Raw genomic sequence first — 15,779 nt, forward strand, 5'->3', positions numbered from 1 at the left:
TGATATGATACAAGCTAAATAAAACAGTCATTAAGTTCCAAAATTTATATATTCTCATACTTTGTTTCTCTTTTTTGACACAAAGTACAGCATTTTAAAAAGTACTGATTATTCACATACCAAGCTCTCATGAAAAATTTCGAATATTTTCCTAAAATCATAAATTCCAAACTCGAACAGACATAATGGATTCTCATGAATATGGTTACAAAATTGAACATGCTCAATTAAATTGAGGAAATAAAAACAAAAAAGATTGATTGCAAATCTAATGCACAACTTCGAACATTTTATTCCATGATAATTGTCTGAATCACAAGACAAACAATAAAATAAAATTGAAAGGATTTTTCCACATTAATAATAAGAATGTACACAATATAATAAGAAAGACATCAAATAAATGTTCTTCCTTTTCTCAGTCATAAAATGCAATGTTGTCGTTGTCATAAGTACATTAAATTGTGAAAAGATTATCTATCTTAAGTGGAGTTGAAGGAGCATTAAAAAAATTAAATTTTTCATTTTAATAGAAAATAATATAAAAGATATAAAAAAATATTGTGTGGCAATAAATTGCAGTTAAATTGTCCCAACAATGCCAAGTAATTCGTATCCAAGTTGTTCGTCATGACAACCTCTGATAACTGTAATTACATTTATTGAACATATGCTGTTGGGAGTGAGCAAATAATAAGAACAAATCATATACTTTTTAAAGCATTCTTGCAATATATTTTGATATATATGCGTGTGTTTATGTGTATGTTGGATCTTATATCCTAAACAATATTAATATTCAATATTTTCTCATATTTTCATTGCCATATCTTCAAGTTTATACAAAAAATGTAATAATATCAATACTCAAATGTGCTTGCTGAATACAGCATTTAGTGAGATACAAAAAAGTCGCGAAATGGATATGAGAACTTAAATGTTTTACATAAATATATTCATAGATACAGAAAATACTACAAACTAGCCATATGTGTGTATATGTGTGCAAATACAATAAATTTTAGAATTTAGATTTAACAAATTCGATCACATAAGCTTGGATAATAGAAATAATTATTGTCACAATTGCTTTTTCTTTGCTTCCTTTCATACTATCATGAATCATCTTAACAGTAATAATAAAATATTAATAATTATCATAATAATATAAAGTCTAATAAAGTTTATCGGGCAATGATATTTCTTATACAATAGCTTAGCAGAGTGGTTTCTTCAATTTGTCGATAGCATTTGTCAAGTGCAATACTTCTGTGTTCAATTGTGATACTAATGATTCCAATTTTTCAACTGAGTCGAGGATTTCAACACGTTCAGTGTGTGGATTGTAACGGACTTCGAATGGTCGTGACATATTTGATACCCATCTGCGGAATTTTTCCTTTGCGTCTTCGAAGCTTTCAGCTACATAGTAGATTGGTTGATATTCTTGATCTTGGTATGGTTGAACAGCTGTCTTCTCTGGTTCGAATGGACGATGTTCTGGTGTGTCACTAACGGCATGTAACAATTCTCCATAAGCTGACAATAAACCGGCACCATAAGCTTTGACTTCATTATTTTCCTTGCACAATCCAAATTCAACTGTAAACCAGTAGACCTGTTTAAGAAAGAAACAAAAATTCCGGAATTAATAAATTGCTGTTTTAAGACATATGGAAGCAGTTAATAAAATTGCACAGAACTAGTAATTAACATATAATACACGTGTTTGCTTGGTATGTCGAAGGTTGTGCCAATACACGAAACTTTCCTTCATTTCCTTATTGCTGTTATTCATACGAAATAGCATAAAGAAGAAGAAAAGTAATTGTTTTTTACATGAACTGGCAATAATGTCTGCACTTGAACTTAATTAAGATGTTGGGCTAGTGAATCAAATAATAAAAATCAACAATTCCGGATAAATTTATAATCAATTAAATTTTTTATAGCTCAGGCATCAAGATTGAATATCATTGTAGTAATTTATTGAGAACAAGTTCCGTCAATGCATTTTAATACTAAGGTCACAATGCAATAATATGTTCTCGTTAATGACCTTCTAGCTAATACAATAAGCCGAATCCAAAAGAGTCTTTATTTATGAACTGACAAGAAAGGTGTTCAAGTGCAAGTACTTGTTAAATGGCAAATCAGTAATGCACATGTTTGTTTTCATAAACACCATAAAGCGAGCATGTAACATGCACAATTAGATAATCATTACCACCTGTCCAACTTCGTATTTTAAACGATTCAATCTGGTAATTTATGACTATTGTGTTTCTTCAACTTCTTCTTCTTCTTCTGTTTGCTTTTAAAATTGCTACAGAAGCAACAACAACAACAATAATTGTTGGTAATAAAAAACTTGTATTGAACTGAACCGGCCAAATATGTATGTATATACATTAGCTCTTTTTCTTTTAACTCACATACAAGGTCATGATCATTTAATTGAGATTAAGAGCTATGTATAAATAAATTTATAATTACTAATATTATATAATAAATGCTAATATTCTTGCTTCTGTGTGGCTGTTTTACAGTTCAATATACTCTACAGCTTGGTAAAGGAATTTGATCGAATCATATTAATTGATTTTAGGCATGACGAATTGATTCTTTTGTTAGATCCTGTACAATTTGTTTAGCTTCTCTTTAAGACTTGAACGAATTCAACATTTATATTATTATTCTATACTTACAGTAGAAAGCTTTTCAATTTCTTCATCTGAGGCTCCCAATGATGCTAAACCAATTTCTTGTGAGAATTGTGCGAATGATGGGTCACCAAGGAGTGGCATGTGTCCTAACATTTCATGAATGTAATCTCTGTGGATGATAAAAAATTGGAAATTGCTATAGTGACTTGTTGAATTTTTAAGGTAAATCAGACTCTAATGCGATTATGATTTTATTCGCTCATTTATTGCTATTTTTAGACTAATCGCATTTTCCGTCTTCCTAACTAAGAACAAAATCTGTTTAAATTGAATTGACTTATTTTATGTGTAAGGCATGAGAAACGGAAGAAGAGAAAATGTTGGAAAATAAAGAATGTGCGGCAGACAAGAAGGAAAAAGTGATTCTATTGTAAGTATCACTCCATTAGCCTTTTTGCCTCTTTTTATATGCAATTTTCCTCTTATTTTCACTGTCGTAATTTTCCTTTTCCGCTCAAATGCGCAACAGTTACAATAAGAGAGTCTTCACAATAATGAAGAAGGAAAGAAATTGTAGGGAAGAAGTAAATTAAAGCACACAAAAAAGCGGCAATAATAAAAGTAGGAATGAGTTACTGTAACTGAAAAAAGCCAAAGCGTAAATGGAAAATTCATTTTCTGAATTACAAATTTTTTCTTTCTTTTTTCATCAAAGCTAGAAAACTTTTTGTTCCTTATTCTTTTTCTAACTCTCTATGAACTGTTGATTTCATTTCGACAGAAAAGTCAATGAGGGGAAAATTTTCTTCTGAGAGAAAATGAAATGAAAATCAATGAGCAGTTTAATTGGAACTGAAAGCAATAGGAATTAAACAATACTAAATTGAATTTTCATTCAAATTAAATTGTTTAAAGCTATTTGCTGTCAAGACTGAACTGATTGGAAATCTTGTATTGAGTGTTGATGATAGGGACAATGTCAATGATGAGATGGACAGAATCGATTTTATGTCGGACAATTTTATGTGAGTCTAGACAAGATCTAAGAAATTTTGCATATTTTGAAGCATAAATGGCTCTAACCACCTCATAAATCGATAAAGTTCGTTCAACATAAGGTATGAAAAGAACCTCCAATTCTAATTATATTTTATGCTTCCTTTCAATTCATTTATATTAATAGTGCGATAATTTACAAAAGCTTGAAATCATTTTTATGCTCGAGAAACTTTTAAAAGCAATTTTCTCACAATATCATTTAGTCATGGGTAATTAAATTTCTGTCCTGTTCCTTGTAATTAATTTACAGCATCATCGTCATCATTTACAAACTCATCATGATGAAGTAGGACGAGAGGAAAATTTTTTTACAGCAATCAAATTGACTAACTGTTTCAGAACTAGCAATAATTGAGTTATTGATATGAAATAATACTTACGGTTCTGGTGTGTGCATTGGACTGTTTCCGTGACGGACATATTGTGTACTTTGGAAAACACGGAAGGCTAATGAGTAGAGGAAATCGCGGGATGTTAAGAGACCAGCAGCTGGTCGAAGTGTGAAACCTGTGCTCTTGTGTAAGAAGTCATTCATTTCTTGCAATTGTGGAATTCTGTGTTCGGTAAAGATGCCTTCTTTTTCCAATTTATCAAAGATGATACGGTATTCTTTGCAAGCGTGTTTTGGAACTAAATCCTTGACAACATTGAAGACAGATTGCCATGTTTGGTTTTCAACAACTGTGTAATCAATAATTGGGATTGAGTCACCATGTTTGTATGCGAATGCAACTTCAGCAATCATCTTTCTGCGTGCACGATATTCTTGATCAGCAAAACCTGGATGATTCATATCTAAATCTGGTTCGTATTTGGTCATTAAATGATTGCAGTTATCCAATTCAGATGCGTGCTTGGGGAACCATGGAGCCTTGATATTGACACTGTTTTCACTCAATACTGTAATACCGCCGAATGCCATTGATTGACGAAGTGAACGGCATAATTGCAACAAGCTTGAACGTGCAATTTCAGTCTTGATTAAGACATCAAATTGGATATCTTTTTCATGTGACTGGCGTGATTCCAAATGAATAACGACTCCTTTGTATGTTTCAATAGCTTTCAAGATACGTCCCAATGAACCCATACCATCGCGTAATCTTACAACAAGTGCTGCTTTGATGACAGCATTTGCGGCTTCTTCTGAGACAGCAGCAGCATTTTGTAAAATCATTTCTTCTTCTGTTAATTCCGAATCTATAAATAGAATTTATTCGAAGAAAAGAAAAAAAAGGAAATCTGTTAGGAAAAAATGCTTAAAAACTTTCCCCATTTAAGCTTTCCACATGGTTAGTTTTTATTGTGGACATTTTAGAGCTAAGTGCAGAAAAAAGGAAGAAAAATTTATATGTGCTATTGCGTACGTGATTTTTTTAAGACCTAAAATCATAGAAAAATGTTATAAATTTTCTAAGCAGCATCATGCACAAATGGAAGGGATTGGATTTACTATAAACTACATACTACTAGTCAAAAGTAAAATTCAAACCACATACACACAAAGGCAAGGAGAGTAAGAGTAAGTAACAAAAGAAAAGCATTAAAACTATATTGCGTGCTGTATATTTTCCATAATATAGTGATTTTCACTCCATTTATGTCATTTTCAAAAAGAATGAATGTCTGAGCATACATGTATCAAGTCATCAACGTCAATTGCTTTAGAGTAGGATGTTGACCGTTGACCAGTGAATTGAATGAAGTCATATGTGTGATATATGTGAATTTTATCCCTTACATTAATTCTGTATTTAAGGAAAGGGATTTTTTTTTGTGTGTCGAAAATAAATGGCAGTAAGAAATGTAATAATAAAAGGAAATGAAAGGAGCTTTCATTCATAAAAAAGCACATTACATGTGTGTATGTCTGTGGGACGATGAAATGGAATCAAGCACTTAGAGAGTGTTCTATGTAATGTTCTCATCATAAAATGACTTTTTTAAATCGATCATTGTGTCATGAAGAAAGAGCGAGAATAAAATTTGTTAGAAATTGAAAATTTCTTCATTACTTACCATCAGACTTTTTTTCTTCTTCCACTTCCACTTTCTCTTCCTCTTTTTCTTTTTCACTTTCTTCTTCTTTTTTCTCTTCATCTTCATCCTTTTTTTCATTATCTTCACGCTGATGATCGTTGCCACCATCATATGGCTTTACATAAACATTATCATCAACTATAAACGAGACGAAATCATGCGACAATGATCGATATGGACATGCAATGAGTAATATATAAAGATATATATTTTTTATGTTTTTATGAAAATGTAAGAAAGACATTCGTGGTAATGTGTCTAAATGTGTATATACAAGGAGGAGCTATCTAAAGTCTACATTTTTACCATCCTCACAAAACCAAATACATAATGTTAGCACACAATAATACTAACCTTCAACATAGTATTCCTGTTCGTCAACTTCTTGTTCTTCCTCTTCATTTTCATCATTTTCTCCATTTGGAATATCTCTACATTCAGATCCATCTACACATTTATTTTACATTTATAAAGCATATACATATATGGCATAGAAATAATGCAACATGCAAAAAAAAAGATAAACAGAAAAAATGGATATAAGAAACATTGATAAATATAAAACATTTATTTAATTGCTGGAAACAGCTATTCAGGCTTTGAAAAGGTAATCAATCTAACTGGAGTTATTTCTTGTTTTCTATAATGTTCTCCTATATAATCAAGTCTATAGTTTGTTGCCTTCTAACCCTGAAACTAACTTGATATGTTGTCAAATGTAATATTCTAGAATTTATAAATCAGAACAGGTGGATAATTCAAAATCCTTAAATGGAAGTAACATCTCGTTTCAACTATTACATGCTGTAATTTTTATAGACATCAATTCATAATAAATTCCATTAAAAGAATTAAATAATTCCAGTTATATGCACATGTGTCCTTCCTGAGGCGTAACCAGATGATCAGAAAGAATGTTAACAATGTGGGAATATTTACATTTAACAACTATTAAAATTATGAGAAGCACCAGCCGGCATATAAAAAAATAATTGAATGAAATAAATTGAACAGTTCTATTGGAGCAATTCAAAATAAAATTGTTAAAGTAATTAAGCGACCTTCAGCCGGCTAGCAAAATTGAAATAATAATCTTTTTTTGTATATACTGCAATTAAATTTATGATTTGCGCTGAATAAAGTTATTTTGATAGGAACAAAGGCAAGGAAATGAGTCAAAAACAAGTCGAGCAAGGAAGTGAAATTAATTTCCTCATTTTCAGTTTCACAGTTCCTTAAAAAATTATCTGCATGAGATCAAAAACTCACCATTAGCCTTAAGGCGTGCTTCTTCCAAAACGACCTTCTTTGTTTGTTTTACAACAGAACTTTCAAAGCGTGCGTCATCAACCAATGAACGACGGCGTGATGGGTATCCGTTCTAGAAGAATTTAATTATATTGTATATGATTAAAATAATTTACATGTCATGTATGTAAAGCTTAATATAATCGCAACAATTTGCGATTGTTTATGATGTGAAAAATATTCAATAAATTAATTAAATCATCGATTTTATGCTGGGAGAAATATCGATAGAGATATAATTATTTGTCATCAGCTCATATTGATGTTGTTTGGAATAAAACATATTTTAATTATAATACTCATGTATAATGTATAAAAAATGAGGTTTATCACATAATACACGAGTTAATGGATAAAATATTCAATGTAATTATCTTTTTGTGCTGAGTGGACACAGCTTTAGCAATAAAGTATCATAATGGAGCTAATTGAGCTTGTAAAGAGTTTAATTCGAAAGAATGAGTCGTGCATCATGACGGATCTAAAAATATAAAATTCTATTATTCTAACGATTAAAGCTGTAATAAGACAGTCTGAGACTTTTGTGCTAATGATGTGTATTACAACCTAGAATGGAATTCAAAAGAATTCCTTTGCTATTTCATCGTAATCGTAATTAAGCGCAAATAATACACATCAATGTAATGATTAAACTAGAGTAAATATTTCAAATGTTCTAAAAATAATTGTGGAATCACTTGGAAGTATTATATGATATTATTCATATAAATTGCAACTAAGATTATTAAGCTAATGGGATTATTTCATGAACATTTTTTATATACATCAGGTCATACTTGTAGACCTGTGATACGAGTATTTTTATATGGAAATAGACTATAACTGTTCTGATCATTTTTTATGGATACAGAAACTTTTCTGACTTATAAATTAAGTACAAGTTGCTTTAAATGTATCACCTGAAATACATATATAAATATATCGTGAGATAATTCACTATGTGAACTTATCTATATTCAGATCAGTTTATATATACAGTTCTGGTGTTTAAAAAAAGGAATTTTACGTAATGTGTTTGCACGACAAATGTTAGACCTAATTACCTATGCAAATTATACGTCATACTCCTAAATCATGAGTTATAAAAATATTTATTGAGTAATACCTCAATAAATGATAGAACGTGCAAGCTATAAAATAAAGATATCGATCGACACAGGGCTTTAGATGTAAAAATTCTTGGGAATTGAATTCGAAAATATTCCAAATTATTCCAAATAAACTACTTAGCGCTAAATATTATTCATAGATGCTAATTACTAATATGAAAACCCGTAAAAAACTTGTTGAATAAAATCTCTAAAAATTCATTCAGCTAATAAATTTTAAACGTTCTATAAGAAACAGTTCATAATGCATATTGGCAATATTTGATGGTGAAATACTTTGCTAAAAACAGCATGACTTAATGTTCATTATTCAAATAATTAATATTTCTTATGTCAAATGCAAAAATCGAATATTTATTTCAGTATAATAAAAATAAATGTAGGCCAATTGTAGAAATACTACCAATCCTAAGAATAAATTGAGTAAGCCTGTAACTCATAATGAATAATAATAAAAGAAGTGACTCGATTAGCTCAAGCAGACAGCACAAAAATCAATTAATTCTTCGGGTTTAACCTTGCTTGCAGGTTTCATATTCAGTGCAACAAGAAATAGCAACATCTAATTAAAAGCGTATATATTTGCAGTTTTACAATGAACAAGCAAGACCAAGGATCAAAGTTGAAAATTATGCAAAGTGTCTATTTTATTTATTACCCCAATATGATGAACAAACTGTTTCGTTTAATTTTTCACGTAGATACAGATATAAAGCTTTAAACAATGAATAAACTGAATGCAATGAAAATCCGCATATGTTCATTTATAAACAAAATGCAACAGGTGCAACGAATAGAGTGAGAGAGATAGAATAGAAAAAAAATATTTCTAAGTCAAGGCTTTGAAAGCCTTCACTCATTAATTCAGATGATATCGATTCGGATTACAGACAAGCTTTACTTTATTGGGTGACGTGAGAAGTAAGCGCAATTTTGTTTGACTTGATTCACACGACTTCGACAGAAATAGATAAATATATATGAAAAAAACATTTAAACGAAACAGCTGAGGCAGATGAATGACTTGATGCGGGGTTTTATTTACATCAATTAATCTTCCCATTCGTGTGCCTGATTTTGACGCGTCTCGTTTTGCTCATAAATGATCGCTACCGAATACTATTACGATGAGTATTGATAAAATATTCATGATTGGAAAGTTTGGCTTTATTCATTGATAACTGACATTAATGACACTCTTTCTCTTCTTACTTCTTCACGTCTCTGTTTTTATATGATTTTCATTTCGTTGTTGTTGCTTAATATGTTGTAAAGTAGGTAATAAATGAATGACAATTAAGGCTACTTATCCTATTTTAAATTGAGTGTTTAGCATCTGGAATTAATCGATTTTAATTTTCACATGTTTTAAATTTTTAAATCATTTATCACTTTTGTCGTAATCGATTTACAGCAAATTGGAACGCGGATATCCTATATTCTTAATAAGAACATTATATGAGAAAGTTTCATATCAAACATTAAGGAGTACAAGACTATATATAGGCGTCTGGTAAAAGCTAATGCTATTAAGTTAAATTAATCGCATGCAATTAGATGCGTTTTATTACAAAAATATCAATACAATATTGACATTTATGTGACTCATTAAAAAAACATAAAACCAATTACTGGAATGAGTTTAGTGCATATGTTGCGCGAGTCACGTAGGCACATTTGAAAACACTTCATGGTAGCCCCCAAACCAGAGAACATTACAATATAGGTATGCCATATTTTTGCACTATTAACAAATTAACAGATTGAATTGTTGCCTTTTTTTTTGCTCTCTGACAGTTCGTTGAACCAACTTGGCAATTTAATTGAATTGAAGTTATACGATACATGCTTTACACACTTAATCTTTTTTATATAGTCATTCTCGCATTGAAATGAAATCTACCGCAATATGCACAATTTTCAATATCATGCTCACAATGCTAATGTCAAGCTCATAATTGGGGGTTAAATTTTTAAGCATTAAGCGTTTCATTGACATTAATTATTTGCAAATAAAATCATAATGATGAGCGGGTTAATATTTTAATTATAATAAAATTAATTGAAAATTGGACATAAAAATGTTATAAAATGAAGATTTAAATAATTTATGGGCAGAAGATGAGAAAAGTGATGCAACATGTGTACTTAGCTTGAAATCAAAACAAGTTTTTGATGTCTATGACTCTTTTATTGCATTTCTATTGAAAATGTAAACTTATTGCAATTAATGCTTGAAGATAGTCTCAAAAGATAGAAATAATAGACTAAACATGTAAGAAGAAAATGGATAGAATCATTAACGGGGTGTTGTCGACTCTCAACACTATTCATTATGTGCTAATTTTGTCTTGACACTTTTATAGATCTAAAGAAGAAATATACTTAATTTTCAATTAATGCAATATTTATAGCCATTGCTACATTCTGCACTAGTAAGATTATTCTATTAGATAAAAGTATTTCTTCTGTCGATTTGCACTTCCTATACTTTGCACTCAATATAATACTTTTTTTACTAGACACATTTAACTGACAATAAAGAAGACAAGTTGGGTTTTTACAATATTATTAAATAGGCTAAAACTTTTCATTTAATTTATTTGCTCAAACAATTTGTTGCGTATTTTATAAATCTTTGATCTCTAAGGAAATGCTTTAATTCACCAGAATATTCACTGGCTCTTGAAATTTTTAAGAAACTCAATGAGCGTGGAAACAGGAATAATAAGAAGTCACTGACAAAATCAATTTCAGATTTCTCTTAAAATTGCATTCGTTATCAATAAAACTGTTGAAATAAATTGAAATGTTGTGCAACTTAATCTGCATCAATTTTTAACAGTTTGGAAAATTTTACGAATTCTGAGTAAGCAAATCAAGTAGAAAGCATACGAAAATATCGTGGGATTTTTTCTTATCAAAAATGAATTTCAATTAAAGTCTTGTTAAGCTTATCAATTTGGGGAATCTGAACACGTTTCTGGGAATTTCAGATGAATTGTACAAAGTAATATTTTGAGTTATTCATCCACTCTGAATAATTAAATCTTTCCTTTCACTAACATTTAAATTCTTTTTAGCACAATTTTGCACCTTCACTTTTAAAAGCCATAAGTAGGCTTCAAAACAATATTTCTATACTCCTCATATTTTTTATTGTACTTTGAACTTAAACAAAAATTTAAGCACCTGCTTAATTGGTGTAATTATTCTGTTATTCAATAGCTTTGTGAATTCTAAGGGCTTTAATCTTTTTAACGTCAAATAGCACTTTGCACTTTTAATTCTAAACTGCTTTGAGATTTTTAACAATTTCTCAGTATAAATCCTTCACAACAATTTCATCAAACATGAGCTGAATGTTCTAAGACGATGATATATTTTAATTAAGGTTTGCATATATTCAACCTACCTCAATACTATAGGACTTCTTGATAGCGAACATTTCGCGATTTTTTGGTGCTGAATGAGCTGCGACTGATACTGCCATTGTAATTATTTATTTTTTGATAAACTTTCGATAATAATTTAAAAATTTAACAGCAATGAAAATATTTTGATTTTTTCACACAAATTTTGTTTGTCTAGAAGCTTTAAATTTTCAACCACACGATTTGTATCCTTTCTGAGATCACAAAATCCGTTTGTTGAAATTATTAATTCCTTTTCTGATGATTTTTTTTAATGTGTAATACACGAATTTAATCGGATTCTTCACTTTATTTTTCAAGCAAAAAAGCAAAAACTACAGAACAAAATTTGACTTTTCTTTAACGTTAAGAACGAACGTAAATAATCTTTACTCTTTCTCTGCTTAGAAGCAGCACAAGCAAAATAATAAAAGTATATGATTATTTCGGCTGCTTTGCTTCTAACTTATATATAGTCGAGATGGCTAAAGTTTCCACAACATTTTCTGCTTGTAGCCGTTTTTTTAACACTGTGTGTGTGTATAATGCCACCTCTCCTGAACAACAATGATAAATTGAGTGTACACACTTTACTACATTATGAATATTGTATGTATGAGCCATAGAGATGCACAAAAAGCTCTCCGTATATTTCTACTCACAATATTAATATTCTGTCTCTTACAACTTTATATTTTTTTTTTTGAATGTATTGTACATTTATGAATGATTTTTTCTTCTTTTGTGTCTCGGTATGTGTGTTATAAGAATTAATAAGAAAAGCAAAACAGAGAAAATGAAGAAAAGAAGCGGCAAACGAGTCGAAGGGAGAAAAAAAATTTCCCATAAAAACTCCACTGTGACATCACGAAAGAGCCATGCGTCACCTCTTCGGTTGCGGAAAGTACGCACAACTTTCTTTGTTTCTTAATAATTTCTTTTGACTTTTGTAATTCTCATTTTATTATTGATAATAAAGGCGTGCATATCACTACTCAGTTTTACAAACAGGTCGTGTTAGGGGATTTTTTTATTTCCTTAAAATATCATTCAATAAAGTGAGTGTCAAGTTTTTGACATGACTAATTAGTAAGTGCACTTAACAGGTGCAAAAATATTATTAACATACTGGGAAAATTAATCTAATTTAGTTATTTTTAATGCTTTAAGCATGCAATTTCTCGAGATAATTCTATTCTAACTATTGCTTTAAATTTATTGCCTTCCTTCACACATGATTTCTGGAAAGTCTGAAAATAATTAATTTATTAAGAAATATTTTGAGTAATTATTTTAATTCATCAATGTAATTAATATGTAGATAACCTAATTATTCACTTATGAATATTTAATTCAATAATAAGACTTACTCCATAACATTAATATTATAGCTTTATAAAATAAATGGGATAAATGATTAGCAAAATTAGATTGGTTAAATAGAATTAAAATTTAATTTTTAAAATGAATAAATTAACATGAAGATTAATAAGTAGCACTTAGGAAATGTTATGCTGATCTTAAAATAATAGTTTACTTGTTTACAACTGGACATACATAGGATTTCATTCGGAACTAGTTTTTCTATTAAATCTGTTCAGGATTTGAACGTTTTATATAAATTAAATACATGAATCAGTTCCTGGAATGATTAGACATTTATAAATTTTGGACATTCAGAACTCAGAATTCATCAGAAATGAATTAAACATTTTAAATCCCATTCATGATTAAAATCAAAAATTTGAAGAATTCTTTTTATGCACACGTTTCTTTTTAAAATATTAAAGACATGTGACTCTGTCCAATATTTATAAACTTCCCATTGAGTCATTGTTGCCGAAAATGTTTACACTCGGACTTCATGAGAAGAGGTAATTAAGTGGTTAATATTAAAAGATAAATGCACGTATCATTCTCTTTGATTCCTTAAAAATACGTAACATGTTATATACAGCATTATATGTACATAAGTACTCGTTCTTGATAAAGTTCATTAATGATGTCTAAGAAATATTGAACTTGAAATTGTCGCCGAGACCAGACGCATTTTATTACAAGTAAAACCTGCCTTCATTATAACGGCCAAACACATTGAACTTTGAATTTATATAAAAATACTCAAAAAAGTTAAATAACTTGTAAATACCTTATATCCAGTATGTTGTGAAAGTAAAAAATCTTACCGGCAAATCGTTTGTAAAGGAATTTCTTCAAAAATGTGCACAAAAAATCCATTACGTGACTAATATCTGCAAAAAAATATCTAAACAAAAATAGAAATATTATCATTAACCGGTATTTTGTCCTTCATTTATTTTGATTCCATCGATTTTTGATCACACATGCGAAATTCTTTAAGAATTTTAATAACAAAGTAGCAATAAGATAGAGTGACCATTGAACTTTTGCAAAATATCGGGATACTTCTGGACCTCTTTAAGATTGACACTTTGGTGTTTGTTTTAAACTATTATGAGTTCTTGAAAAATCAGGATATTTTGTGGCTTTGTAGAGATTGTCGACAAGAGACACAGCATCGTCCCGGCAAAAATACAACAGATGGGTGCTAACATTTAGTATGATTTTAATAATTTTTGATGTCAATCTAACCAAATTTTAGTGAAATTCTGTTGAAAGTCTCGTCGACAGTCACTTTCTTGGGAATATTATGCATTTTAAAGGTACTCAATGTGCTAAAAATGTTGTATTTCGTTATCTTTCGATATTTTTCAAAACATGTTGCCGTTGCTCTTAATAGCTTGTAAAAATTAAAAATGTCTTGTATTATGCGTCTGGAAGTTTCTTTGTAAAATTGTGAAATATGTATGAGCATAAAAGAAACACAAAAAATATATATATAAGCCCATGAAACATAACTTTTTATGTATATAGTTCAAAAGGAATATATCATGCTTTCACTAGTTTACGATACATCATAATAATCGATCATAAAATTGTTTAAACATCTTGATTTATATGACAAACATATTAAATGGACTAGTTCCATTAAAATCTATTTACTCAGTGGCACAAAGCGCATTTACTTAAAGTGATCAAGAAACTTCAAATAGACATACTCAATGATCATAGCGTATGAATCAATAACAAACAAAATCAACATAAACACCGCCCAATTTTTAGCATTCCAATTGATCTAAAAATAAATTCTTAACAATCATCTGTTGCGTATCATAGCAATATTCTCGAACATTTACCTTTAAGTTTGCACGTATACTAGATCTTAATCATACAGTTTTTTTCGCTACGTTCATTACAATGTTAAAGTGTTTTAATTTCAATTCGTTCATGACCACAATGCATAACATAAACATGCTCATCATTATCGATCGTAAAAAAAATGTTTGTTTGTTTTGATTTTTTTTTTTGCCATAAAAAGTATGTTATATAAAGAAGATCGTTCACGGACGACAATTTCAATGATATGGGAAATGCACTTTTATGCATAGTTTGTGTGATCGATATCGTATTAACATATTCATCAATTTAAATACACGATTAAAATAAAACTTATGATAATGACAACTTTTTTGCAAGGCTTTGGCACTGATTGGTCTTCCTTCATCCAGTTCCTTTGAATCTTTCATTCATTTTCATCTGGCTTGCAGCAATCTTTCATCCGGATCAAATTTTTGTATGTACATATATCATGCATCCGGATGAAGCAAGTGTCTATGCCTTTTTGCTTTTTTATCACATTATTAAAGCCATTTAAGATGTCTACCTACATAAAATTATAAATATTCAATGATTTGTTATTTCTCCCTCGATAATAAAGTCATATATCGTGACTTAATTGCTTCATTAAAAAATATATTTTTCGCGTTCTTGAATACAATAAAATAACTCTGTACTTTTGTATTTGCATCACGAGATTCATTATATAATTCATAATTACTTTTATCTCATCTGATCTACACATGATCTTTCAACATGTTAAGTTTTATTTTGAAATTCTACATGTGGACTGCATAAGGTGCTGTTTTTGAGAAGATTTTGAATTTTTTCGATATATCCGATAGCTATTGTTTGCTTAACGATTATTTTGGCGCTTGATATACAGTGTACAACTAAACGGATATCGTTCTCAAATCAAGTATACTTCCCAGGATTCTTAATTAAATCAGTTAAGAAGAACAAAC

At 29.6% G+C, this 15,779-nt stretch overlaps 1 protein-coding gene across 2 annotated transcripts; it reads right to left on the minus strand.

Annotated features, from left to right (window-relative positions):
- Positions 1-709: 709 nt before the first annotated feature.
- On the minus strand, positions 710-12,044 carry ple (tyrosine hydroxylase ple). Of its 2 annotated transcripts, XM_070644959.1 has the most exons (7): positions 11,619-12,044; positions 7,035-7,146; positions 6,120-6,212; positions 5,745-5,903; positions 4,106-4,925; positions 2,709-2,835; positions 710-1,618 (listed from the first exon to the last, which is right to left on the minus strand). In XM_070644959.1, exons 1-7 carry the CDS (start codon positions 11,694-11,696, stop codon positions 1,217-1,219), a joined length of 1,791 nt encoding a protein of 596 aa, XP_070501060.1. In that variant the 5' UTR covers positions 11,697-12,044; the 3' UTR covers positions 710-1,216. The 2 variants fall into 2 exon arrangements, with proteins under 2 accessions (XP_070501060.1, XP_070501061.1); XM_070644960.1 differs by lacking the exon at positions 5,745-5,903 and having other exon boundaries at positions 11,619-12,041.
- Between the last annotated feature and the right edge of the window lie 3,735 nt (positions 12,045-15,779).

The sequence above is a fragment of the Chironomus tepperi genome, unplaced genomic scaffold, assembly GCF_022539635.2.
Source record: "Chironomus tepperi strain 1889 unplaced genomic scaffold, CSIRO-AGI_Ctep_v1 contig_349, whole genome shotgun sequence".
Classification (NCBI taxonomy): domain Eukaryota; kingdom Metazoa; phylum Arthropoda; class Insecta; order Diptera; family Chironomidae; genus Chironomus; species Chironomus tepperi.

Coding starts and splice junctions, on each gene's coding strand:
- ple (XM_070644959.1), bottom strand. CDS start 11,696: ATGGCAGTATCAGTCGCAGCTCATTCAGCACCAAAAAATCGCGAAATG. Junction 5,904..6,119: donor ACAGGAATACTATGTTGAAG/GTTAGTATTATT, acceptor TCTCGTTTATAG/TTGATGATAATGTTTATGTA. Junction 2,836..4,105: donor CCAATGCACACACCAGAACC/GTAAGTATTATT, acceptor TATCATCCACAG/AGATTACATTCATGAAATGT.